This window comes from Phocoena sinus, chromosome 1, assembly GCF_008692025.1.
Source record: "Phocoena sinus isolate mPhoSin1 chromosome 1, mPhoSin1.pri, whole genome shotgun sequence".
Lineage (NCBI taxonomy): Eukaryota > Metazoa > Chordata > Mammalia > Artiodactyla > Phocoenidae > Phocoena > Phocoena sinus.
Window position 1 is genome coordinate 56125907 of NC_045763.1, and position 27051 is coordinate 56152957.

General features: G+C 40.7%; 1 protein-coding gene across 7 annotated transcripts in view; it reads right to left on the reverse strand.

Moving 5' to 3' along the window:
* Positions 1-27051, reverse strand: part of JAK1 (Janus kinase 1) — a 238437-nt gene that overhangs the window by 49450 nt on the left and 161936 nt on the right. For 4 of the 7 annotated variants that reach the window (XM_032636630.1, XM_032636616.1, XM_032636619.1 and 1 more), the window contains 2 exons: positions 3641-3723; positions 398-596 (listed from right to left, as the gene is read on the reverse strand). In XM_032636630.1, the coding sequence (XP_032492521.1) occupies positions 398-596; positions 3641-3646 (205 nt within the window). In that variant the 5' untranslated portion in view covers positions 3647-3723. Of the gene's footprint in view, positions 1-397; positions 597-3640; positions 3724-17003; positions 17051-27051 lie in introns of all 7 variants that reach the window. The other 3 variants (XM_032636624.1, XM_032636627.1, XM_032636633.1) reach the window with 2 other exon arrangements.

Below are 27051 nucleotides of genomic sequence, written 5' to 3' on the forward strand. Positions count from 1 at the left end.
AGCATAAGGACAGACCACACTTTTCAGAAGTTTTAAACAATTAATATATTGAGAGATGGCACTTCTGAGCTTGTAACTTTGTGCCAGGCGCTTCACTCATTTAGTGCTGATATTATTCCAATTTCATAGATATAGGGGAAATCAGAAAACTGAGCATCGTTCCCTGGTATCCCTGTAGCTCATTAGTGACAGAGCAGGAATAAGCTACTTTGCAGCAAAGAAAGTGAAAAGTGAAACTCTCAGAATTAAATTCACTGGCCTAAGGTCAAATGCAAGTCAGTGGCAGAGGCAGGGCAGAACGAATGGCTCCCAGAGCCCACACCTCTCTCCACTCAGTGGAGGTGTGGGGGCAGAGACACGGGGACCTGCTGGGCCCTGGGCAGCTGCCGGTACTCACAGCATTCCTGCGCCGCCCTGATGCACAGCTCCTCCGCTGTGTACTCTCCGCCGCCCAATCGGAGGGGCTCCCTGTCCGACAGATAGAAGAGCACTTCCACCCCTGGCTCAGGGGCCTCCAGATTCACGTCAGTCTTCTTGGAGCTCCTCATTTTAGCACAGAAAGCCATGGCATTGCAGTCCTCTTTTATATTTAAATACTGTAGTGGAAGGAAAATGAGACTATGCGGTCATTCTATGGTGCTAAAAGCACTAAGTGGCGAAAGAGTGTTTTGAAGGTAAGCAAGCCGAAAGATATGGTATTGGATAAGTACCTCCCCCTGCCTCTTTCCTCCCTGAAAATCAAATGTACCAGAGCTCACAGCAGGTACAATCATGGGAAGTAATCAATTATGCACGCTCATGAATTATGGTTAAGACCATATTGTCAAAAATCAGAGTAATTTTAGACATGACCTGAATTTATTTTCTGTATTTGCACACAAGTTGTAGTTGAAAAATGTGCCTCATTCTGGAACCACTGATGTTAACATTACTAATATTCCTGTTACCTCTACCGGAATCATTTAACTTTTGAATAGACCTACTGGCACAAATTACACTGTCTTTTACTTTTATGTCTACCTCCCAGTAAACGGCAAGCTTGGGGAGGGCATTAACCATCCTTACCTATTTTCATGCCCCTAGAGCCTAGCCCAGGCTGGCTCTGAAATAGTACACACAAAAGGACTACCGATTCATGTTCATAAGCCACATGAATGGGTCATGAGAATTAATGAGTGGAGCCGGGTCCCTTCACCCCACGGACAGGCAGGACGATGGGCAGCACTTTGTGGCACCAGAAAGTAAGCGAGAAGCTTTGCTTTGAAAAGGTCAGAACCCACTGGTGAGAAGCTTGCAAATAAGTTACTCACCTGAGCGCCCTCAATGGGGAGAGCAACTAGGATCAACGAGCCAACCTCAGCAACTGAGCTTTGGGCATGGTGAGAAAAGAGAGGGGAACTAGGGAAAGTCCTGCATGTTCTTTCTCCCCCTCACCCCAGCACCAATGGCCTCAAACCAATTTCCCTGACCCCAGGTTCCTACTTTCCTCCTGCCTACCAAGCCAACCTTCACTTAGCCCCCAAAGTAATGTCCCCCTAGCACATCTCAGATCCTCTAAAGGCTCCCCATTAATCTAGAGACCAATCCTAAGCTCCTAACAGAGGCCCTCCATCACCTGGCCAGATAGCCGCACTGGCCTCATCTCATGTTATATCCCTCTCGGCCTCTTACTGCAGGCTTGAAACTCACAAAGCTGCCATCTTCTTGTTCCCCACCCCCCACCCCCAAGCCGTTTATCTCATTTTCCTGCCTTTGCTCATGCTGATTCCTCTACCAGGAGTGCCTTCCCACCTCATCCCTTTCATGGCAAACTTCAATTGCCTTTAGAACTCAGCTCGGACATTACCTCCTCCAGGAAGCCACCTCTGAACCTCCATCCCACCTCCTGAGTTAGATGTCCTCTCTCAAACTCACCACACTGCACTGACCGCACTGAATTACGACCCTCTTATTCACCTGTCTGTCCCTCTCTCACTCCCACGTGCTGAGTTCCTTAAGGACAGGGACTGTGTCATTCATATTTGTATCACCAGTACCTAGCACAGAGCTTGCAGAATGACCCAAAGCAAGTCACGGAGGGAGGGCCACAGTCACAGTTCTCTTAACCAAATTCTCTTCAACAAATTCATGTGCTTGGTCCGTTAGCTGCCCTGGTGAGGTGAGATACTTGCAGGAAGGACACGAACTAGATATGCCTTGATACTACAAACTAAAAGGCACTTGGTTTTATTTGTTTAATCTCCAAAATAAATCTGAAGATCAAAATCTTCCAGAGACCAGGCTGAAAGATTAGCTCATAACTTACCTTAAGGTTCAGATCAACTATCAAGCAAGAAAGTTTTAAAACCCAACACTGAGCCTCCAACTCTACCCCAACAATGAAAAATAGAGATGGAAGACAAAGTAGCTAGTCTGCTTTATAACTTAAGAAAAAACCTTTGTCCTTAAGAGTCTAAAGAGACATGGAGGGGGAAGAATTTAAAGATGGTATTATACACTTTCACCCTACAGAAATAATCAGGCAAATATACATAATTATATATGTACAAGATGTGGCACCATTTGAAATAGAAAACAAAAATACAATGTCCAACAGGAGAGCACTCAGTAAACAAAATTAAGAATATCAACATAAGGGCTTCCCTGGTGGCGCAGTGGTTCAGAATCCACCTGCCAATGCAGGGGACACGGGTTCGAGCCCTGGTCTGGGAAGATCCCACATGCCGCGGAGCGGCTAAGGCCCGTGCGCCACAACTACTGAGTCTGCGCTCTAGAGCCTGTAGGCCACAACTACTGAGCCCGTGAGCCACAACTACTGAAGCCTCTGCGCCTAAAGCCCATGCTCTGCAACAAAAGAAACCCCTGCAATGAGAAGCCCTTGCACCGCAACAAAGAGTAGCCCCCGCTCACCACAACTAGAGGAAGCCCGCATGCAGCAATGAAGACCCAATGCAGCCAAAAATAAATAAAATGAATTTATTTAAAAAAAAAAGAATACCAACATAAAGGAATACTATACAGCTGTTAAGGTGACATAAAACTATTTGACCCTTGGGCTCCCCTGGTGGCGCAGTGGTTGAGAGTCCGCCTGCCGATGCAGGGGACACGGGTTCCTGCCCCGGTCCGGGAAGATCCCACATGCTGCTGAGCGGCTAGGCCCGTGAGCCATGGTCGCTGAGCCTGCATGTCCAGAGCCTGTGCTCCGCAACAGGAGAGGCCACAACAGTGAGAGGCCCGTGTACCGCAAAAAAAACAAAAACAAAAACAAAACCTATTTGACCCAACATTGAAAGATGTATATGACACACTGCAAAATGAAAAAAGCAAAACATGTATATTATGATCCTTCTGGTTATGCATTTGTACAATCTGGAAAAACAGACAATAAATTGTTAACAGTGGTGAATATCTAGGAGAGGTTACAAGGGAACTTAGACTGTACTTCCCATATTTTAGTAGTTAAAAAAAAATCTCCAAAGTAGCACATGCAACATTTGGAACGAACAAAAATTAAGGTAACGATATTGAAAAATAAATGGATATAGCACAGATAGCCCTATAAGTTTAAGATCAGTTTCATTATTCTTTATAGAAGCTATTTTCCTTTTTGTCTTTCTTTTAAATATGCAAATGTACATACCTGCATTTATCCAGCTGTCCAATGCCCCCCAAAAAGCAGACTGGATTCTCTTCTCTACTTTCCAAAACCCATTCAGAGCTGAGCTAAAGACAAAGATAAATAAATAAGTCAGTTGCAGAGGTTAACTGCATCAGAAAATAAGAGGACACTTTCATTAAGGAAGCAGCCCAAACCATAAACAGGCAGGAAAAAGCATTTGGGAGGAAGAAGGTGGGGGTGGGGGGAACATTGATGAGGACACTGAGAGGACAGAGAGACATCTTAGGGTGTAAACATCAAAGAAGAAGATGCTATTTTCACTGCTTCAAGAAAGGAAGCCAGGGACTTTTGCTTCTTGGTGTAGAGTGCCCTATCCAGTGTGAATGAGGACTATGTGCTTTTTCCATCAACAACCTCTTTCTCTCTTGAGGCTGTGAACAATAGTTTAGGGGCCCAAAGATTTGCACTTTTATTTCCCATTTCTACTTCCTTTAGAATTACCCTCTTCCCAATCCAGTCTACCCCTGGCTTCATTTTAATGGTGAAACAGCAAATTGTATGGTGAAAGGAAGAGGGCCTGGGAACAAATCTGACCAATGATGCTTTCAGTTCACCAAATATTTTTTGAGTCATTCTTATCTGAAAACTTAGGCTGCAAATAAAGGTCCTCCCAACCTCACCTCAAAGCCTTATTCATACTAAACAGGAATAGCAGTTTGGTTCTGTAAAATTAAAGTTCCTGGTCCCATTCTTACCACCACCAACACCACCACCACCTACACAGCTCTGCATTGTTTTTTTGTGGTTTTTTTTTTTGCGGTACGCAGGCCTCTCACTGTTGTGGCCTCTCCTGTTGGAGAGCACAGGCTCCGGAGGCACAAGCTCAGTGGCCATGGCTCACGGGCCCAGCCGCTCCGCAGCATGTGGGATCTTCCTGGACCGGGGCACGAACCCCCCGTCCCCTGCAACGGCAGGTGGACTCTCAACCACTGTGCCACCAGGGAAGCCCTCTGCATTGTTTTAACAGCTTTCCTTGGTGCTTCTCACAAACTCTTTTTAAGAGTAAAATCAAACTATGTTTTGCAAATAAGGAGCAACCACTCTTAGTGATTTGAAAATGGCTGCCAAATTAATACAGATTACTGTCTCAGTTTTCTGTTGGTCATTCCACACATTTTATCAGATTCCAGCTTTAGGAGGAGCACAGTCCCATGCATGACAAGGCAGGAGTGGAGGGGTGCCTGGGGAAAGGGGGATGAGTTACCTCTGAGGCTGCAAGGCCAGCATTCCCACAGGACCTTAGAGTCGAAGTGGGAGATGGCACAAAACACAAAAGCAATCTAAAATCAGTAGAGTGGGTGTGGCATGATGTCATCTTTATGCCCCTTGCTAACTCCAATGACTGACACTGGAGAGGGCTGGTTTGGGAAGGTTTTCTGCAGTGGATAAGGCAAAACTAATGATAGGAGGCCAGGCAGGGGACATAAGTATGAATTTTGACGTGATGACTTTGACTTGGCTATTTTGTCATGACAGTTTTTAAAAGATTCAAAGAACAAATCATTATACTTTCAACTTTAAAAATGTAATATAACCAATTGTTTTAATTACATAAATAGATACCCTGCCTTGCAGCAAAACAGCAATCTGAAATTAGCTACATCTAATACCCTGCTTCAGCTCAGAAGCAGGTGTTCAAATCCCACATTTAGGAGACCCATTCGACAATTATTTTTGAGCAGTTCTTCGTGCCAAAAGCTGAACTATACCAGGAGGCCGCAACGAAGAACAAGAGCAAGATGGTCACTGCTCATGTGGAGCTTACAGTCCACAGGACTAAAAGAATCAAACAAAGATGCAGAGAAAGAAGTAATCATAAAGAACTTAAAATACCATGAAGGAAAAAGAGAGCATATAATAAGGAATGTGATTCAGCATGGGACTCAAGAGGGAAGTAACACTGAGCTGAGATGGAATGGCTATCATGGGAGGCGGGGAGAAAGCAGTTTGGGTAAAGGATGAGCATGTGCAAAGGCCCTGTAGAGGGAAGAAGCCAGTCCGGTCTCTCCAGATGCATAAATGGGGAAATCCCTCCAATATGCCTTTTTAGGTGTGGGTAAAGAACAGCATTACCACATTCATACTTGCTAACAGCATGCCTGGGGCCTTGCTACCCCATGTTTCCGGCAGCATGCTGCCAAGGATGAATGCAAATCAACCAGATGGCCTCCATGCTTTAGTGCCCCAAACCAGAAGAGGGACGCACACTCAGAACCTTTTAGAGTAGGAAGAGACCTGAAGTTCCACCAGTCTCTTTAAGAAGAGCTACTGCATAAATCTTTTTTTTTTTTTTTTTTTGCGGTACGCGGGCCTCTCACTGCTGTGGCCTCTCCCGTGGCGGAGCACAGGCTCCGAACGCACAGGCTCAGCAGCCATGGCTCACAGGCCCAGCCGCTCCACAGCATGTGGGACCTTCCCGGACCGGGGCATGAACCCATGTCCCCTGCATCGGCAGGCGGACTCTCAACCACTGCGCCACCAGGGAAGCCCCTGCATAAATCTTTTTAAACTCACAAAAGCATTTTAATATGCACCATCAGATCACATGTTACTTGAACACAGGAGTCATGGGGATTGAGGATCAGACTACAATCACCAGGATTCTATCAAAACCCATAATCAAGAAGAGTTTGGTTTTTCCATTATTCATTCTCTACTACAAGCAACACTGTATTGAAATCACATTATACCTAATAATTTTCAAACTGACCTCCAGTATTACTGGACAGGACAAGAAAATGGTATCAATTTGTGATGCTTAGCCTAGAGATTAAACTCTGAGAAATCAAGATCAGCAACAGAATTTCTTGACAATATGCATTTACTCTGATATTTTTATAGGCTGATTCAACAACAAAAATCCCTGTTCTCAGAAAACTGACATTCCAATGATAAAAAATTAAACACACCCATATAGCACTTAAAAGGCATGCTAGGGGTTCCCTGGTGGCGCAGTGGTTAAGAATCCACCTGCCAATGCAGGGGACACGGGTTCGAGCCCTGGACCAGGAAGATCCCACATGCCGCGGAGCAACGAAGCTCATGCACCACAACTACTGAGCCTGTGCTCTAGAGCCCGCGAGCCACAGCTGCTGAGCCTGCGTGCCTAGAGCCCGAGCTCCGCAACAAGAGCAGCCACTGGGATGAGAAGCCCGCGCACTGCAATGAAGAGTAGCCCCCACTCGCCGCCAACTAGAGAAAGCCTGCCTGCAGCAATGAAGACCTGACAGAGCCAAAAACAAATAAATAAAATAAATTAAAAACAAACAAACAAAAAGGTAATCTGAACATTTAAACCTAAGACTGGTGACCCACTTTATGTGAAATGACGACTCATTCAGGATGACAAGTGTTTTTTGTGCTACAGCATTTATGCAATGGCTTCATTCAAATAACATTTCTTTCCAAATAAACTAAACAACATGCTCTAACTACTTACTTTTAGAACAAGTAGGAAAAGAGCAAGGTCAGCTTATAAATACTTTGGATAATTCCAAGAAATCAATTCAAGTTTCTTGCTACAAGGTACAAAAAGAACATCTTTAATGCTAGAAAAACTGACCAGTAGGAATCACTCAATACCCTTTAAAAATAACATGATTCACTGGGTTCCATTCCCAACTCAAATGAATACAAAGAAGCTCAGAAAATAGTAAGGATAAAATTGAGAAATCAAAAGCTTTTTGATGATAGCAGTGAATTCTTCCACCCTAACCTCCTTATAAATTTTCAAGGATTTGAAAGAAAATGCGTTTCTTTCATTTGAAGAAAGTGGCTTTAGTGGCTTTAGCCATTACTTTAGTGGCTCAATCTTGCAGATGCTACTTTACATGAAAAAAAAAAATCAGGGAAATTTTGTAAATTCTCAATTGTTTTTTAGTTTATAAAAGTCTTATGCAAGAGATATGTATATCTAATACTTTGTGAATGAGGGAAAAGTAACAGAAACAAAATGCGATTCTGTGAGTCTGAACGGGACTAACTGCAATAAATGGGGTACCACAACTATTTTCTAAGATGCAAAATTCCAGAAATCAGTGTCTGAAGATATGGAAAGCCTACTAAATTTTCAAGGATATCTTCTGAAATACAGGTATCTATTAAAGGAAGAACATAAAATTAAATTTTGAATAGTGGAGATGACAGACATAAAGATAGATCATATTAATATTCACAAATATGATGATCAGAATATGAGTGCTTTGGGCCAAAGGCCATGGCCAGATGTATACGATAAAAGTAGATTGGATGATGGTTAAAATCAATGACAAATGTATATGTATAACTGAATCACTTTGCTATACACCTGAAACTAACACAACATTGTTAATCAACTATACTCCAATATAAAATAAAAATTTTTTAAAAGGACTATCATTAAAGAAGGAATAAATGAAAGTAAAATTTTTAAAAATGTTTAAATCAATGACAAGACTCAAAATAAAATACTTTGGATATCTGCTTTTTACTAGAGAAACCATTACACCTACAGTGAATTACTTAATGGATGCCTTAAAGGAATCAAAGCTTTTGATTCCTGAAGTAGAAAATACAAATAAAATGTTGATGAATTAAGGTATGAACCCAGAAAAACTGAAAAGAGAAACATGTAATTTAGAAAATGTCCTGAAATCAGCTGCTTAATACCTTAAGAAATGTTAAGACTGAAGATCTTAAACCTTAAAAACCATCTTAGCAGGCACCAGGCTTAAGGTTGGTGAGGAAACCTGATGCAACAATATAAGCTCCAAGAGGGCAGGGACTCTTGTCACTTTTGTTCCATGCTTTACTGTATTACGTGATCATTAAGTAGCTAAATGGTTAAATGAAAGATGAAGGTAACAAAGCAAGCAACATCACCCGATGGAAATATCACCGTAATCCAGAGTGTGTGATTTTATTGCCTCTATACACAACTAGCAAGTGGACCTTGAGCAAGTCATTTAAATCTGAGCCCATCTGTGAACCTGAGAGGAAGCATCTTGCCCAACGGATCAAAAAAAATCTCTCAAAAAGTCTTCCTTGGGCTTCCCTGGTGGCGCAGTGGTTGAGAGTCCGCCTGCCGATGCAGGGGATGAGGGTTCGCGCCCCGGTGTGGGAAGATCCCACATGCCGTGGAGCGGCTGGGCCCGTGAGCTATGGCTGCTGAGCCTGCGCGTCCAGAGCCTGTGCTCCACAACGGGAGAGGCCACAACAGTGAGAGGCCCGCGTACCGCAAAAAAAAAAAAAAAAAAAAAAAAGTCTTCCTTAAGCTCCTACATGCCTTTTTCAAATGAGGCTATAGATGTGAAAGATGTTAGTGCTAAAGCAATGTAATGTAGGCTTTATGGCAGAGGACTGAAGTGGGTGGCCAACTTGCTTAGAAGAACAAAGAATAAATAGGGATTCTGAGCAAAAGCCTCGTCATAAATCAGAGTCCCATTTCATAAGTCTCAGATGACACAGCAGAGCAGTTAAGAGCCTGAGCTGGAGTCATAAGGACCTGGGTTTGAATCCTGCCTATCCCACTGACTAGTGATTGTAATCTTAGGCAAGTTACTTACCCTCTCTAAACCTCAATGTTCTCAGCTGTAAGTGGGGGGATAAAAAATAGCATCTATCTCCTAAAGCTGTTAAGAGTTAAATTAGTTAATGCATATAAAGTACCTAACACAGAGTGTAGCAGGCAGTAAGCATTCCTATTTTGGTCGCAATTTCTGTTAAACTGATTACAGCTTGATGGAACACAGTTCCAGTCAAGGAGAGGGAGCTCCAGCATACACCGAGCATCTGTAACATCTCATGCACGGAGCTAGGCGCTTGCACTTAATTCTCATAAAAAGCAGAAGTTTCAGGCCAATCAGTGGGGGTGCCAGATGTCAAACACGTGACTAACTCCAAGGACCAGGCTTTTTCCACAGGGGTGTAAAAACTGCTTTAAAGTGCCCCCCATCACCAACACCACTGTCTTCCTAGTACTTTCCGTAGTCTAGCATCCACCTAGGAGACGGGTCTCATTCTGGGCCCCTCCCTCCAAAGGATGAAAGAACTGTCGTTCAACAAATCATGAAAGTGCCCTGGGCCCTGCCTGCGTTCCAGCCCACAACTATCACACTGCTCTGGCACCACATGGGTAGGGGTGGATATGTGGGGAGGAAGTTCTGGTAGGCCCACACCATAGGCACGGAACCTCCTAAAGGCCTAACACACACACACACACACACACACACACACACGCACGCGCGCACACACCAGGGAAAGCATCTTTCTTAGTCTCATCACCCGGGGCTTTGCACCCACCGGAGCCTTGTCAATGACTGTGTCTGTTGCTCCCAGTGCCCCCTGCTTTACTGAGGCCCAGATAACTGTTCTGAGGAAGGCATCACAAGATGCTATGCAACGTTAATGGATTCCAGCCAAAAAGATGACATAAAAACAAAATCTGTTATTTTTTCCCGTCAGCAAGTCAGAATTATGGCTTTTCTGTATGCTACTCTGGCCACACAGAATAACTCACTTCTAACTACAGCAGCAATTCCAGGAATACCCCAGAACCTTAAGTGCTGCTCCATTTACAATAAACTTCTAGGGATGATCAAACAATCAATGCCAACTCGATGATCCAGGGCTCTCTGCACTGCTCCCAGTGAGCCTGCTTTCCCTGAGAGACTGCTCCTGATCAAACTAAATTAAGTCAAAACGTGTTTTCCTAAAAGCCACACTGTATCAATATGCTTTGCTATCCCCCCTTTTATTTCTTTTACCACTAATACATCTATAATGTTATTAAAGAGCACAGAATACAGTGGTCAAAATATGGTGACAGAAGTGGGTGCTCCAAAGGTGGGGAAAATGGCTTGTCTGCACCTTCTGTGCTTTCCAATCGTTCATCACTGAAATACTTATTAAGCACTTGTACCATCACAATAAAACCTTGCATTTATATGGTACTTTATAGCTTAAAAAGAGCTTTCACATTTATAACCACATTCGAGTCTTACAGCTCCTTTCACAGATGAGAAGACTCAGCCTCAGACATTCCCACGGTCAAGTGGCTAGTGAGTGGTGAGGCCAGGCTCAGACACACTTCTCAGCCTCCAGCTTCACTGCCCTTTCAGTTTGCCACATTTCCTCGGGCAAGGCGCGGGCTTTGAGGGAATCTAAGGAAGAACCACGCTTAAAATCTAAGCCCACCAAAACCCTCCAGTCTATTATTAATAGTTGGCAAGCATTAAGAACTACAGGAGTTAAGAAGAGAGGGCTGTGAAGTGACCAGGTAGAGTGGACTCTGTTCCCAGCCTTGAGGAATAGAGACAATCTAAAAGGAAAGGAAGGGTGCAGCTGTCCTGGAAAAGGGCTGGAGGAAGGAAAATCAAGAGGGTGGAGCTGCAGGAAGGAGTATGCAGACCAAGAGGGATCAGGCAGGAAAGAAGTAGACAGAGTGAAAAGGTGAGGCAGGGTGGGACTGAGGAGAGGGGGGTAGGGGCGGGGCGGGGGGAGGGAGAGAGAGGGAGAGGGAGAGAGAGAGAGAGAGAGAGGGAGAGAGAGAGGGAGAGAGAGAGAGAGAGAGAGAGGGAGAGAGAGAGGGAGAGAGAGGGAGAGGGAGAGGGAGAGGGAGAGAGAGAGAGAGAGAGAGAGAGAGAGAGAGAGAGAGAGAGAGAGAGAAAGAGAGAGAACACGCACCTGTGGGCACCAGCTTCTGTCTGTAAGCAATACAAGAAACTGCCTGGTATTGAAAAAATCTCTAAAGCTCTCTGAACACAAATCCTGTGTAACAAGGAAAGTATTAGATGACCTCTACAGTTCTTTACAGAACAGAAGCAGTTAGAAGCCTGGGCCTAGAGTCACCCTAACCTGGGTTCAGACCCCAGCTCTAATGTCTGTATGACCTTAGCCACATTTTTCAACCTCTACACGTTTCTGTTTCCTCTGGGATTAATAAAGTATCTACAGGGCTGTTGTGAAGACTCAAGATTTCTCTAAGTCTCTTCCTCTAAAGTATGTTTTTACTGGCTCACACTCAAAAAGCTCACAGTTCATTAGTCAGTTTTCTGTGAGTATACTCAAGGCTTTTAAAAATGTTTAGATTAAAAAAAAAGTAACAAAGCAAACAAACCCTAACTTACAAATGTTTGAAATCATATTATGCTGCACCCTAATAAAACTAATTCCTCATTAACTTGTATTTCCAAAGTGTCGTGATGCAAAGACATAAAACCTCTTGCAGATATGCCATCTGGTGAAACTTCAAGGTAACTATAATTTGAAGGAATATACAGGAAGCAAACCTGAATCCCCTCCATGCCTTGCTAACTTTTACTAATTTATTTGTGTGTCTACTGCATATTTACCTACTCCCTCTCTGTTATGTACTAAGCTCTTTGGGGGCAGAAATCCATCTAACGTGTTTCCTGTTAAGTCTTTACACACTTAGCGTTCTGGGATGCAAACAACAGAAACCAACTCTGTTTACCTTAGGATGAAAATAAATTAAGAGGAAGATATAAGAACACAGGAACAGTCTGATAAGGACATCGTTCTAGCACGGCCACCACTGGTCACCAGCCATCACCACAACTGGACTCCTGATTCTGCTGCTTCCACGAATGATCTCAAGCCACCCCTATGTATTTGTACCATTCCTTCCAGAAGCTAAGTCTTGGGACAGAGGAATCCAATAGGCTGGACTTGGTTCACCACTAGTCATGTGTCTGTACCTCCTTCAGCTTCCACAGCAACAACGGATGATCACTCCAGAAATGAAGGGGGTTCAGAAGCTGGACAATGTCAATGCATGTTAATTGCTATCAAATGGCAATGTCCACTACAGTCTATGCCCCAAAGGAGCTCAGCTATTGCCTCAAAATATAAAGTGACGTTGGGGAGAGAAATAAAAGGAAATCTCAAGGAAAGTGTTTCCCTACATGGTCTTCTGCACCTCTCCTCAACCAAGAAACTGTAATAAGTTTTCATGTTTAGACTTGAAATAGCCTACCAACAGTCTCCAGTGCTGCACTAAGGCAGAGCTCTTCATGAACTGTATTTGCACAGTGAGTAATCCACTCGGTCTTCACCAGGACAGCAGACTTGATCACCAACACTGCTCCTCCACAGCACGGAGCCTCCTCTCTCTCCTCTCCACCTGCCCCAGTTGTCTCTGGCACCAGCCAAGAGTCCAGTAACGATTACACACCACTGACATCCTAGGAACCCATGCTGACCGCTTTTCAAACCTTTTTTACCATGATCTACAGTAAGAAATGTGTGTATGACAAAAAATGAATTTCACAGAAAAATATCCTCACTACATGTAATTCACTCTGATATTTTCTATTTTATACTATTTTCTTCTCTTTAATAATAGATTTTAAATGCTAAATAAGACCCACAAAATCGATTTCATAGTCCACTAATGAATAATAAACCACTGTTTGAGAAACACTGGTTTAAAGGACTGAACAAGATTACCAAAACAGAATTTACTTTATAATCACTGTTTATAGTCAGCTGAACATAAAATAGTGAACTGCATTTCATCTGGAATTCCTCTATGAGAAGATCATCCCTCTTTTCCCAAACCATGCAGCCTATGATGTTTTAAAACAAACAGCTGCACTGAGATCCACACTGCCACACTCACAGTCATTTCACAATACAGGTTCTTCTCCCAGAAAGCTCTTCAGCTGTTTACTTCCTAAATCCATATAATGCTACCAGAGATCAAGAAAATGTAGAAACATATCCACAAGGCATGGAAGATTCAGATTTTAAATTCTGCCATTACCCATGATTTATTCCCATAATCCCCAGTTTCTAACCTTAGAGTCACATCTCCTAGTGATGCTTTGCAGGAAACTAAAGAATTCAAAATCCTTTCTGTTTCCTTCACATCTGTGCAAACTTTTCAATGTATTTTATGGAAATAACCATTGTAAATGGAGAGAAGAATTCAGCGCATGGTCATCAATGGATATTTCTAGGGAGGGGAAAGCTTCCCAAGTTTTGAAGGTTTAAATAGATGGTATATTATGATGAATTTAGCTAGGAGTCTTCTGCAGCAACATAAAATTATGTTTTTCTACCAATGAACTGACAAAGGTGAGCAAATACAGCTATTCTTTCTCAAGATAAATGCTTACTTTATACTCTGCTCATAAGAAGGCAGAACCTCAATGAGACACTTTTTTGTATCCTTGAAGCGAGGCCCCAAGCAGGGCCAGAACATGACCACAGCCATAATTCTTTTATCAAAGGGCCCCTGTCTAACAGACAACAGGCATCCATCTCGTTGCACCAAAATATTCAGTGGCAATGCCTGCTCTTCATTCATTCAATTTTCCTGTTTAATTTTTTGGGGGAAGGAGGGGAATGGTACAGACTTCAGCCATGGAGCTTCTCTGGCCTCTCCTTTTAAGAGAAAAAAAATGTAGAAAGAGAGAAAGGGAGGATAATTTTCTAAGAGCACTGTGGAGGTAAATATTATGGTAGGATGTTAATGTCAAATTAGACTAAAAAGAAAAACATAAACATAATAACAACTAGAAGGAATAACTCCCTCGCTCCTGGACATTTTCATTAAGTAAAATAACCAACCAAACAAAAACTCATTATGAAAAGCCTGTGAAGCACACTTTGGTGGGAATAAAAGAATGCAAGAAAAGATGTTATCATCAAAGAAGAGTTAGCAACCCAAGAATGTGAAAAAGTAATAATATTGATACATGATTGATTGCCAAACACAAGACACATCCAACCAAGGCAAAGAGTATGCTCAGAGAAGGTGTGAGTGGGGGGTTGAGGTAATTAACCCAATCCAGAAGAATTCAGGAAAAACCAGCATGGTGGAGTTAACCATTCTGGTCAAGAAGAACTGAGCTAGAACACTGGCCCTGGCACTCAGTCGCTGGGATCAGGTTACTTTTTAACTTTCAGTGATTATTTTTTCATTTGCAAATAAAGGTAACAGTAATTATCTTACAGGACTGTTTTACACTCTGAGAGAAAAAATATGTATAGGTCTAGTAGAACACCTGGCCCATATTAGGCATATAATAGTATGACCATTATGGGGCAGGTGGGATTTGAACTGGGCCTTTAGGAATGGGGAAGATACAAATAGGAAGAGAACAGCAGCCAACTGAGGGGAACATTCCAAATAATGGAAACATGAAGAAGTAACAAAAGAAGGAAAGGGGCTGTGTAAAACCCTTTGGAGACTGACCAGAAGGTTTGTGTAGAATAGAAAGAAATGAGAAAAAGGAGAAAGCTGAGACCAGTTTACAGCAGACCATAAATGCCCAACTCAGGAGTATGGACTTTCCTTTGAGGAGACAACCCCAGAGGAGAACTCAAATCCCCAGACTCACATGAATTCCTCAGAAACAAGAAAAGTCCCCCAGTATGTGAATATGTGCTATGTAGAGATGGGGGGAACTCAGACACAAGGAGATGACAGGGAAAAGCATGGGGACACTTTAAATTCATCTGCAGAAAATAATATCCTCTTTTAAAATATTTTAAATGAGTCAACTAGTCCTTGATGGATATACAGGCACTGTACACTAAGATTCTCCACCTCCCCTTTCCCTCAGTGTGAACATCCCAGGACAGTAAAAGTTAACTGAGCAAACAGCCGCAAATATTGCCACTGGTAAGAGCTAATTTGAATATTCATGGGGGGGGATCCATACTCTAACCCCATCTTACTACACACACATAACTCCCACAAAGAACAACTTTTAAAAAATAATAATAAAATAAGAAGCTAGAGGTTTTCTTCTGCAAATTACACTGTGAATGAGTCAGAAAAAACTTTCCCAAAGCTTTTGTCCTCATGGCTGAAGAGCCAGCCTGGCTGGGACATTTCCTAACAGCACTGGGGGAACGAATATTCTGCTGTTGTTGATTAATCCTCCTCTGCAGTGCAGCCTCACAGAGTTGTTCACGGGGCTACCCTTGGGAGTCACTCTGAATTATTTTTATAACATCTTGTCCTTGGATAAAAGGAAACAGAGTCAGAAATAGGAGGTTAGGAGGTCACCTATTACTCAGCAGAGTTGTTTACACAGCCTTGTTTCCCTCTTATCCGGAGTCAATGTCCTGGATAATTGATAGATATAAGGTACGCACATTTCTAGGGATCTAAATATGGCAGAATTCACAAAAATCATGTTCAATGGAAATTTCTCTGCCTTTGATGATTCAGAAGAGCATATCAGACCTTCTCAGGCCTTAGAATCATGATTATGACCAATTTTCATTTCACAGAACTGTAAGGGGTGGAACTGGGGGGCGGGAGGGGAATCCGGTTAGTGGAATTTGCATGAACAAGTTCCTTTGTACTAGCATTCATTTCAACAGTCTCTGTGGTCATAAAAAAATGAACGAAAATGTCATTTGCAGAGACAAGGATGGACCTAGAGACTGTCATACTGAGTGAAATAAGTCAGACAAAGACAAATGTATGATATAGCTTATATGTAGAATCTAGAAAAATGGTACAAATGAACTTATTTACAAAACAGTAATAGAGTCACAGATGTAGAAAACAAACTTATAGTTACCAAGGAGGAAAGTGGGGAGGAGGCATAAATTGGGAGACTGGGATTGACATATACACACTACTATATATAAAATAGATAACTAATAAAAACCTACTGTATAGCACAGGGAACTCTACTCAATACTCTGTAATGACCTATATGGAAAAGAATCTAAAAAAAGAGTGGATATATGTATATGTATAATTGATTCACTTTGCTGTACAGCAGAAACACAACATTGTAAATCAACTATACTCCAATAAAAATTAACTTTAAAAAATAAAAAAAAAGAATAAACAGTCTCCATTAGTTTACATGAACGTTTTATCAACCCATGCAGCTCTCTGATGTGTGTCTAGCCAGGTGGTACCTGAACATTTCTGTCTTGGCCAAAAGAACTGTGTTTGTCCAGTGCATTACACGTGCACACACAGCTAATAAGTAGCAGAAATGCAGCACAAAACTGATCCTCAGATGCCACATCTCATGGATCTCACACTGTACTAAAACAAATATTAATGAAGGAACCTCTGTCTTTTTAGCCTTTCTCCAAATGAATACAAAAAAGCAAAGTTGGCGTAACTATACATAACCATTAACTAATCAAAATCAATACAAAATCAATAAACACAGTCAATAAATACAATTATATACTTTTTACAGCTTACAAAAAGCACTTTCAATATATGATCTCCATTAATCCTCACAATAATTTTAAGTATCATTCCTCTTATTTTGATCATAAGTAAACTAAGGCCTAGAGATACTTAAGTGACTTGTAAAAGGTCATATGTATTTATTACCTGGGACTCAAATCCAAGTCATCAGGAGGCAAAGGAAATGGAAACAACTAAAGAAAAAATGACAAATGATCATGATAAAAAGGTCATATTTCACTAACAGTCAAATTAAAATAACAGGATACTATTTTTTATCTATCCAATCAGTAAAGGTGGTGTAGCTGTTTATAAACACAGATACAATCCTGGATTAGTGAGAAGTATAAATTACTGTCATCTTCAAACTATAAAAGTCACTTAGACTCATGATAATAAAAATATACATTCAATAATATAGAAACATATCACTGAAAAGCTAAAGTTCCTCTCCCTACTTCCCAGAGATAATCACTACTCAGTTTTTTGGTGCAACCTTTCTTGAGGACAATTTGGCCTCATATATCAGTTTGGACTTAAAAACCCTCACATTCTGATTCAGTAACCCCACAATATGTTAATGAAAAAGGCAGGTTACAAAACAGCATGCAGAGGATGAGCCTAGCTATGTTGCATAGACACACACAAATAATCCTAGAGAGAGAAAAAAGATGGAAGATGGGGAGGACACTGCAGGAAAAATTACCCATTTAATAACAGGGATTATCTTGGGTGTCTGTGGGGATAGTGATGACTTCATTTTGTACATTCTTTAAGATTTTTCAAGTATTCTACCACAACTATGTGTTATTCCATTCGGGGGGGGGGGGAAAGTAATTCGCCCAAGTTACACAAGGAGTTAGGGCTGGGATTGGGGCGTTTAGGAGAGATGATTCCTAGTCCACTATTTAAGCCATCCTATCAATATATCCTGCTCTGCCTGCTGTAATTTTAAAACAGTTCAACAGTTACCAACAGCCCAAAGCAACTAAGAGATGTGACAAGGCAAAATGTAATTATTTGTTAATAAGTGATAGAGGTATGAAGTGCTATGACTTCACAGGAGAAAGAGGTCACTGGTGCACAGAACAATTCCAAAGGCTTCATAAGTCAGACTTAGAAAGGTAAAGAGAAAAAGCACGCTCCATTCCAGATGAAGATAAAGGTGTGATCAAAGGCAGCAGGAAGAAAACCAGCAAGCCTATATGGTGGACAGTAAGCAGACTTCAGCATATTCATGAAGAGAAGCAGGAAATCAGACCGAGAAAGGTACGCTGGGGTCAGACTGAGATGGAAGAGACGATGGAGGAGTGGAGAGAGGGCCTGGGAGTCACAGATCGCTTACACATCCAACTGGTGAATAAGCCCCAATCATTCTAACTCCTTTGTCTCCATCCACTTCTCTCCATCATCCCATGATTTCTCTCTCCAATTAGGGCAACACTGTCCTGAAAAGTTTCTGCTTTCCTTCTCATATGCCTCTATTCCAGTCTCCACGATGCAGCCTATTTCTAAACTGCAAATCTGAAAATCTTATGCTTTCTCTTAAACTCCTTTATTTTCTACTCTCTTAAGATGGCCTTCATAGCTACTTGTGATCTAACCTCCCATGGCTTATCACTGTTTGTACCCCAAACTCCAATGTACTATTTGCAGTTCCTGGAATCCAGTCCTGGAATCCAGTACACCCTTGTCCTCCAAGCCTTTGCCACCCCCATTCATTCTTCAGTTCACAGCTCAGAAATCATATCCATCATCCAGGCTTCCCTGACTTGATGCACCTGCCAAGCTGAGGCATCCAGAGCAATCTGTGCTTACCTTTACAGCAGCACTTATAATCCTGCTCTGTGACCATCTGTAGAATTGTGTCTTCTTCCACTGTCTTTGAGCCCCATGAGGGCAGGGACTGTAGCTATTATCTGGCTATACACAGCACCCAACAACAGTGCCTAGGGTACAGCAGATATTCAATAAATGCTTGTGGAAGGAACAGATGCTTAAACATTTCCTTTTCCAGGATGCCTCCCCTGATCATCCCCACTTCCCTCTAGAAGTACTCACCTAATCCATGTCAATATTATATACCAGTTTGCATTTAAGAAACTGTTTTATAAGAGTAAATGTAGTTATAGGCTTTATTGAATTGTGCAAAACTACTGAACTTTGTATTTTTTTATATCTTCCTCCACCTGAGATTTTGCAACGTGTTGGGAGTTGCCTAGGTGAAATGATAAAGAAAGTCTAATACTGTACATCAAATCAATTCAGCCAGCAAGTGAAATAAAAACCCAAGTTCATAATAATTATGGACCAAATGTTGATTTCTGTTACAGAAGAATCAATGATAAATTGTGAACCAAATTTACAGGTAGTTTTAAAATATTTTCTTACCTACAATTATATTGCAAGGCATTTAAATTTTTTTAATTTATTTTTAAAGTATACAATTCAGCAACTTTTAGTATGTTCATAAAGTTGTACAACCATTACCACTATCTAATTCTAGAACATTTTCATGTTCATGCCCATTAGTAGTCACTCTCCATTCTCCCCTCTACATCCCCTGACAGTCATTAATTTATTTGCCTATTCTGGACATTTCATATAAACGGAATCATACATTATGTGGCCTTTTGTGTCCGGCCTATTGCACCTAACATAATAACTTTTTCAAGGTTCATCCATGTTCCTAAATCTCTATGCCTCGATTTCTTTATAAAATGGGCTTCAATAAATGGTGTTTGGAAAACTGAACAGCCACATGCAAAACAATGAAACTGGATCCTGCCATTTACCACCTAAAATATTTATAATTTCACTTTTATAATTTCACATCTAAGGCTATTGTAGACGATTATAAAAACTGTCATCAACTAAGTGGAAATATTGTATATTAACATTATTCATTCATTCATGCAACAGTATTTGTTGTTTAAATTGTATTGAAGCAAATTATATTAAACTGCCTACAATCCTGTCTATAAAAAAAAAAAAAATGAAACTGGGCCACTATCTTATGCCATACACAAAAGTCAACTCAAAATAGATTATAGACTTAAACATAAGACCTGAAACCACAAAACTCCTAGAAGAAAACACAGGCAGTAAGTTCCTTGATGTCTTGATTTTAGTCTTGGTGATTTTTTTCAATTTGACACCAAAAGCAAAGGCAACAAAACAAAAAGAAACATGGGGTAGTACATCAAGTTAAAATGCTTCTGCACAGCAAAGGAAACTATCAACAGAATGAAAAGGCAACCTACTGAATGGGAGAAAATATTTTCAAGTCATATATCTGATAAGGGGTTAATGTCCAAAATATATAAGGAACTCATAACTCAATAGCAAAAACAGAACAAAATTCCACAAACAATCCAATTAAAAAATGGTCAGAGGATCTGAATAGATGTTTTTCCAAAGAAGACATACAGATGGCCAACAGGTACATTAAAAAGCACTCAACATCACTAATCATCAGAGAAATGCAAACCAAAACCACAATGAGATATCACCTCACATCTGTTAGAATAGCTATTATCAAAAAAACAAAGAATAACAAGTGTTGACGAGGATATGGAGAAAAGAGAACTCTTGTGCACTGTTGGTGGGAATGTAAACTGGTGCAGCCACTATGAAATAGAGTAGGAGGTTCCTCAAAATATTAAAATAGAACTACCATATGATTCAGGTATTTATCTGAAGGAAATGAAAACACTAACTCGAAAAGATATCTGCACCCCCTATGTTTAACTGCAGCATTATTTACAATAGCCAAGACACAGAAACAACTTAAGTGTCTATCAAAGAATGACTGATATAGAAAATTAATATATACATAATGGAATATTATTCAGCCACAAAAAAGGAGGAAACTCTGCCATTTGTGACAACATCAATGGACCTTGAAGGCACTATGCTAAGTGAAATAAGTCAGAGCAAGACATACTGCATGATCTCACTTACACGTGGAATCTTAAAAAAACAAAAACCAAAACCAAACTCACAGATACTGAGACTAGATTGGTGGTTGCCAGAGGTGGGGGGTAGAAGGGTAGGTGAAACGGGTGAAGGGGGTGAAAAGGTACAAACTTCCAGTTATAAGATAAATAAGTCCTGAGGATGTAATGTACAGCACAGTGACTACAGTTATCAATACTGTATTGTATATTTGTAAGTTACTGAAAGGGTAAATCTTAAAAGTTCTCATTGTAAGAAAAAAAATGGTAACTATGTGTGGTGATAGACATTAAATTTACCGTGGTAATCATTTCCAAGTATAAACATATATCAAGTTATGTTGTATACCTAAAACTAATAATGCTATATGTCAATTATATCTAAATGAATGAATGAATGATCTATGAAACTAGAAGGTCTAAAGTAAACAACATATTAGAAATGTATTTTTTAAATGTGAAAAAAAAAGAATAAAAGTTTGTAAGAATTTAAAAAAAAAATTTGACTAATACCAGATGATGGTAATATAAAGTCCTTGCCAGGGATAAAAGAACTACATGGCGGGGGCTTTCCTGGTGGCACAGTGGTTAAGAATCCGCCTGCCAATTCAGGGGACACGGGTTCAAGCCCTGGTCCAGGAAGATCCCACATGCCGTGGAGCAACTAAACCCGGCACCACAACTACTGAACGTGCACTCTAGAGCCCGCGAGCCACAACTACTGAAGCCTGCATGTCACAACTACTGAAGCCTGTGCGCCTAGAGCCCGTGCTCCGCAACAAGAGAAGCCACCACAATGAGAAGCCCGCGCACCGCAACGAAGAGCAGCCCCCGCTCGCCGCAACTAGGGAAAGCCCACGCGCAGCAATGAAGACCCAACGCAGCCATAAATAAACAAACAAACAAACAAAGAACTACGTGGTTGCTACCTTGACCATAAACTCTAAATGACATCTTTTCTCATGAAAGTTATGATGACACAACCCACCTGTGTTCTAGCCCACACATCCGACTCAGGGTCAGAAATCATGTTCAATACATTATCATCCTACAGATTATCCTACAATCAAAATCTAACTTGGGTTTTCTCCCTGGCACATCCCATGCACTTGGGAAAGTCACCAGCTTGACTGTAAGTTCCTAGAGGGCAAGAACAAGATCTTTTCTTCTCAAGCCTTCTCTTGAGGCTTCAAGGCATAGTTGGCACAGTGCTGTGAAATTAATAGGTATATATATATTTGTTCAACAACACTTAGATACTACTATGTGCCAGGCACTGTACTAGGGGCTATGGTTATAATGAGAAACAAGAAAAACAAGATTCTTTAATACAGAAATAGATATAACTTTTTAAATGTTGGTTAGGTTAATGAATCTGAACCAGAAAATGTCACAGCCAGGAGTGACATTAGTGATTAATTCATTCAATCTACTCATTATAAACACGGACAAAGACCAAGTCAGAAAGAGAAAAACAAGTATCGTATATTAACACATATATGTGGAATCTGAAAAAACTGGTATGGACGATATTATTTACAAAGCAGAAATAGAGACACATATGTAGAGAACAAATGTATGGACACCAAGGGGGAAGGTGGGGTGGGATGAATTGGGAGATTGGGACTGACATATATATACTACTGATACTATGTGTAAAACAGATAACTAATGAGAACCTACTATATAGCACAGGGAACTCTACTCAATGCCCTGTGGTGACCTAAATGGGAAGGAAATCCAAAAAAGAGGGGATATATGTATACGTAGAGCCAATTCACTTTGTTGTACAGTAGAAACTAACACAACATTGTAAAGCAACTCTACTCCAATAAAAATTAAAAAAAAAAAAAAAGACCAAGAGAAGTTAAGTGGCAAGTCCAAAATAAATACAAGGATTAGATTAAATCAGCATTCCCAAACCATGTTTTCTGGAACCTTGTATTTCTATGCAATGATAATTGTTCTATACATATATAGCTCAGAAGACAGGGAGAAGGAAAAAGGAGGTCCGTAGTGAAATAAATTGGGGAAACACTGGTTAAACAGTATTTTAAACAAGAACGCTCAGCGTTTTTAAAAAAATGTTTTATTGACATATAGCTGCTGTACGGTATTATATAAATTACAGGTGTACAATACAGTGATTTCACAATTTTTAAAGGTTATATTCCACATATAATTAAAAATATTGGCTATATTCTCCATGCTGTTCAAAATATCCTTGTAGCTTATTTTATACCTAATAGTTTATATACCTCTTAAGCCCCTAACCCTATATTGCTCTCTCCCCACTGGTAACCACTAGTTTAAAGAAACTCAGCCTTTAATCTGGTAATAAGTGTAGTAAGTCTCCAACTTTTGCAAAATTATTTGACCTAGGGACTTCTTTTTTAATGGAATATATATTTGGAAAAGTCTGAGTCATATGATCTCTGTGTTCTCTTTCACTTCTCAAATTCTATAAATTTACCTAAGAGTATCAGTCTCAGAAAGTCTTCATTCCTGGGGCTTTAAACTATCTAGTTTAATATAATTCAGAAAAGGTATTCATTCATTATTCATCCACCTGTTCATTCAATCACGTATATTCATATTCTCTCTCTCTCCCCTCCTGACACACACACACATGTCCTCAAATTGGACAGATACAAGCACAGAAATAAAATCTAAAATTTCAGTTTAATCAGATCAACTAAAAAGGTACTCATAAAAGAGTGGGGGAGAACAGGGTATTTTTGTAATGTCACCTCAAGCAGGTGTTCTGGAAGGTAATGCCTGGGAAAAGTTACATTTCCCTATTACCCAATAACCCAAACACCTGGGGAAAGTCCTTGCAATTCTGAGAATAGCATCTGGTCACAAAGAAAACCCAGAGAGAGAGAGAGGAGCAGCCACCTGGGACAGAGTGGAGGCACCTTTCCTCAACTCTGTCCCAAATGACCCTCTGCCTTTAGTTGCCTCAGCCTTCTCGCTTCTTTCCCCTTCAACCCACTTGATTTTCCTGTTTTCATCCCTGATCTTTTTGCAAGTCTTCTCTTTTCACCATGTGATTGGATAAGTTATATGACACACTGGCAGCTGGCCAGAGAGTCTTCCCAGAAGAGAACCCACTTTTCAGGAAACCCTGCCTCGTTCCCAGTTAAGGGAAGACGATAGAAAAGACAGGGGGCAGAGATTGAGATATGGCAAGTTCAAACAGCCCACTAAAATTTGGGAACTCAAGCAGATACCTGTTCACAAAAACAGAATCCAACTGTACCCAATTCATACTTAGTACACATACACAGAGATGTATACATGCATATAAAGTATGTCAAATATCGGTGTTAAATTCTTTTAATATGAGAACCCTGTTAATAGTAATAGCTCATGATCCTTCTGCTGTATATTTTCTTGGACTGATTTAAAAAAAAAAACAAATAAAAGCATATTTAAAGCATACATCATGTGGTAGGCCTCTTGTAAAATTTCCCAAACATCCTCCCCAACCCCTTCCCCTCTCCCCGCCAGTTATAGAACCTACACAGTGGGAACCTCTGTGACATACCAAATTCAGACACACCTCATCCAATCCCATACAAACAGGTTTTCAGAAGAAAAATCAAGTGGGAAAAGTGAATTTCCCTAAATAACTTCCCCTACTTCTATATTTATTCATGCAGTTTAGCATTTAATAATTTTCAGTGTGTTCAAGTGTAATATCTTACACAATCCCTATAACAACTGTGTGTGGGGGGGTCAGGTTCTAGCATCCTCATTTTCAGAGGCTAGAGCCTCCTCCACTTCCCAATCTCCAAATACTGGTGAGCCCTGGGACTCAGGCCTGGATCTTCACCTTTCCTCTATCCACACTCACTACCAAAGCAATCACAATGAGTTGCATGGTTGAAATGGCACTTACATGCTAACAATTTCCAAACATATCTCGGAACTCCCATTGCAAATACCCAATTACTTCTTCAACATCTCCACTGGGGAGTTAATAAGCATCTAAAGCCAATATAAAAAACAACACGATTACTGCAACACCACCACACACCACCTCCCTCCTACCCTGAGTTTGACAACTCAGTAAATGTCACCACTATTCACCACATTGATCAAAAAGTTGAGGTCAGTCTTGACATCTCTCTTTTTCTCACATCCCATATCCAAACCATCACCAATTCTTATCAGCTTAGCTTCAAGAAGTCACACATCCAACAATTTCTCACCACCCCATTCTCAGTCACCATTTTCTTCTTAATGTAAGCACCAAGAAGGCAGGGCTGTGTCAGTTTTATTCTCTATTGTATCTGCAATGTCTGACACAATAAATAGGGGACAAACAAACGAATATTGGCTCAGAGAGTAAGGACCCACAGAGTAAGATAATGACAAAAGCCAGGTCTTGAACCCAAATCTCCAAATACATGGGGAAGGTTTGCTCCCACTATTCCACACTACCTTTTGAAGCTTTAAAGCAAAAGGAAGAGGGGAGCTAAATACTACTACCTTTCATGCCTGCACTTGTTTTTCCTTTTCCTTTACCCTTCTCTCTCAAATGCACATACTCAAAACTTCTTTTCCAATAAACTTCTACTCTAAGCAGTGAGGAAATGCATACAAAGGAGAGAAATGTTCATGGATCCAATGTACAGTCAACTTTTCAGTAATACCTTTGGTCTGTTTTGGTAAAACAGTATAAAATGTTTTAAAGGTTAATAAGGATGATGGGAGAGGGGACCAGTTCAGATGCTTCCACAGCCTAATGTCAATTCTGAACTGAAAATATCAGGACACAGGGTTGGGTGTGGGGTTGCTTCTATGAAGTAAAGCAATATATGCATACATTTTATCTAAGTGCACTTACATTGGGTTGGCCAGAAAGTTCACTCAGGCTTTTCTGTAACATCTTATGGGAAAACCCAAATGAACTTTTTGGCCAACCCAATACATTCCTACTGGTGTCCTTAAGGAATAACTATTAGAAAATGAAAAAGATGGGTTCTGAAGGAAAGAATAACACTTTTCTAGCATAATAAACCTCTTTGGGCCCTTCCCAGACCTGCAGCAAAGTGGAATTTATAAAGTGTGCCAGGCCCATTATAGAGTCTGCCACAATAAATCTCCACCTTTCTGAGCCTCAGGTTCCTAGGTACAATGAAAGCATACAAATAAGATGTGTTAGAAGTGTGTGCTCAGCCCAGACATGCCAGGATTCCCCTAATTTTAAGGAACTCATGAGAAGGGCTCCTGAGAAGATACAGGAGCTACCTCTGAGTGCAATAAAACATACTAGTGAAACGCAGGAGTAAAGACTACAGGGAGTAAAGACTACAAAAAAGCTAGAAGACTCAGCTCACACCAAAACCACCCACTGAATGGAATATAATTAAGACCTTTACTCTGCTATTCGCATTAGCCTAAATCCTTCTAAATCAGATTTTTCCCAGTTTGGAACTTGAGACATGTTCAAAAGTGTTTAGCATTGTACCATCTGTCCAAAACTATTAAGGAAAAGAATAATGACAAAGTAAAGGATACTACTGATCTCCTTAACAGATAGAACATTTCAGACACTCTATTTTGTATTTTATTTTATTTTATTATTTTTTTGCTGTACGCGGGCCTCTCACTGTTGTGGCCTCTCCCATTGCAGAGCACAGGCTCCGGACGTGCAGGCTCAGCGGCCATGGCTCACGGGCCCAGCCGCTCCGCGGCATGTGGGATCTTCCCGGACTGGGGCATGAACCTGTGTCCCTGCATCGGCAGGCGGACACTCAACCACCGCGCCACCAGAGAAGCCCTCAGACACTCTTAAAATGTCCATTTATCTCTAAATAGAATTGGTGATGTAAAGTGAAGTCAAGTCAGCACTGCTCAGGTTAAAATATTATGCACTGTAATCACAAATAATTTTTATCAAATCCTTAAACGTAAAACCTAAAACCATATTAAGCTATATAAAAAGCCATATAAGGCTAGCTTTTTGGTCCTTATTCTCATGGTGGTAATCCTCTCAAAATGACATACACATTAAGCTGTATTCTTATTAATTTTAACATGATAGAGGTCTTTCTACTGAGTTACCATTTCCAGCTATTCTTTACCTTTTAAGTTTAAATTTATTTAATTTTTTTTGTATAACATGAGATGGATAACCTAGTTGACCTTTTAAAAATATGGATAAGCAACTGAACCAGTACTATTTATTGCAAAGTTTCTCCTCTCCCATTACTCTTACTCTGCACTGT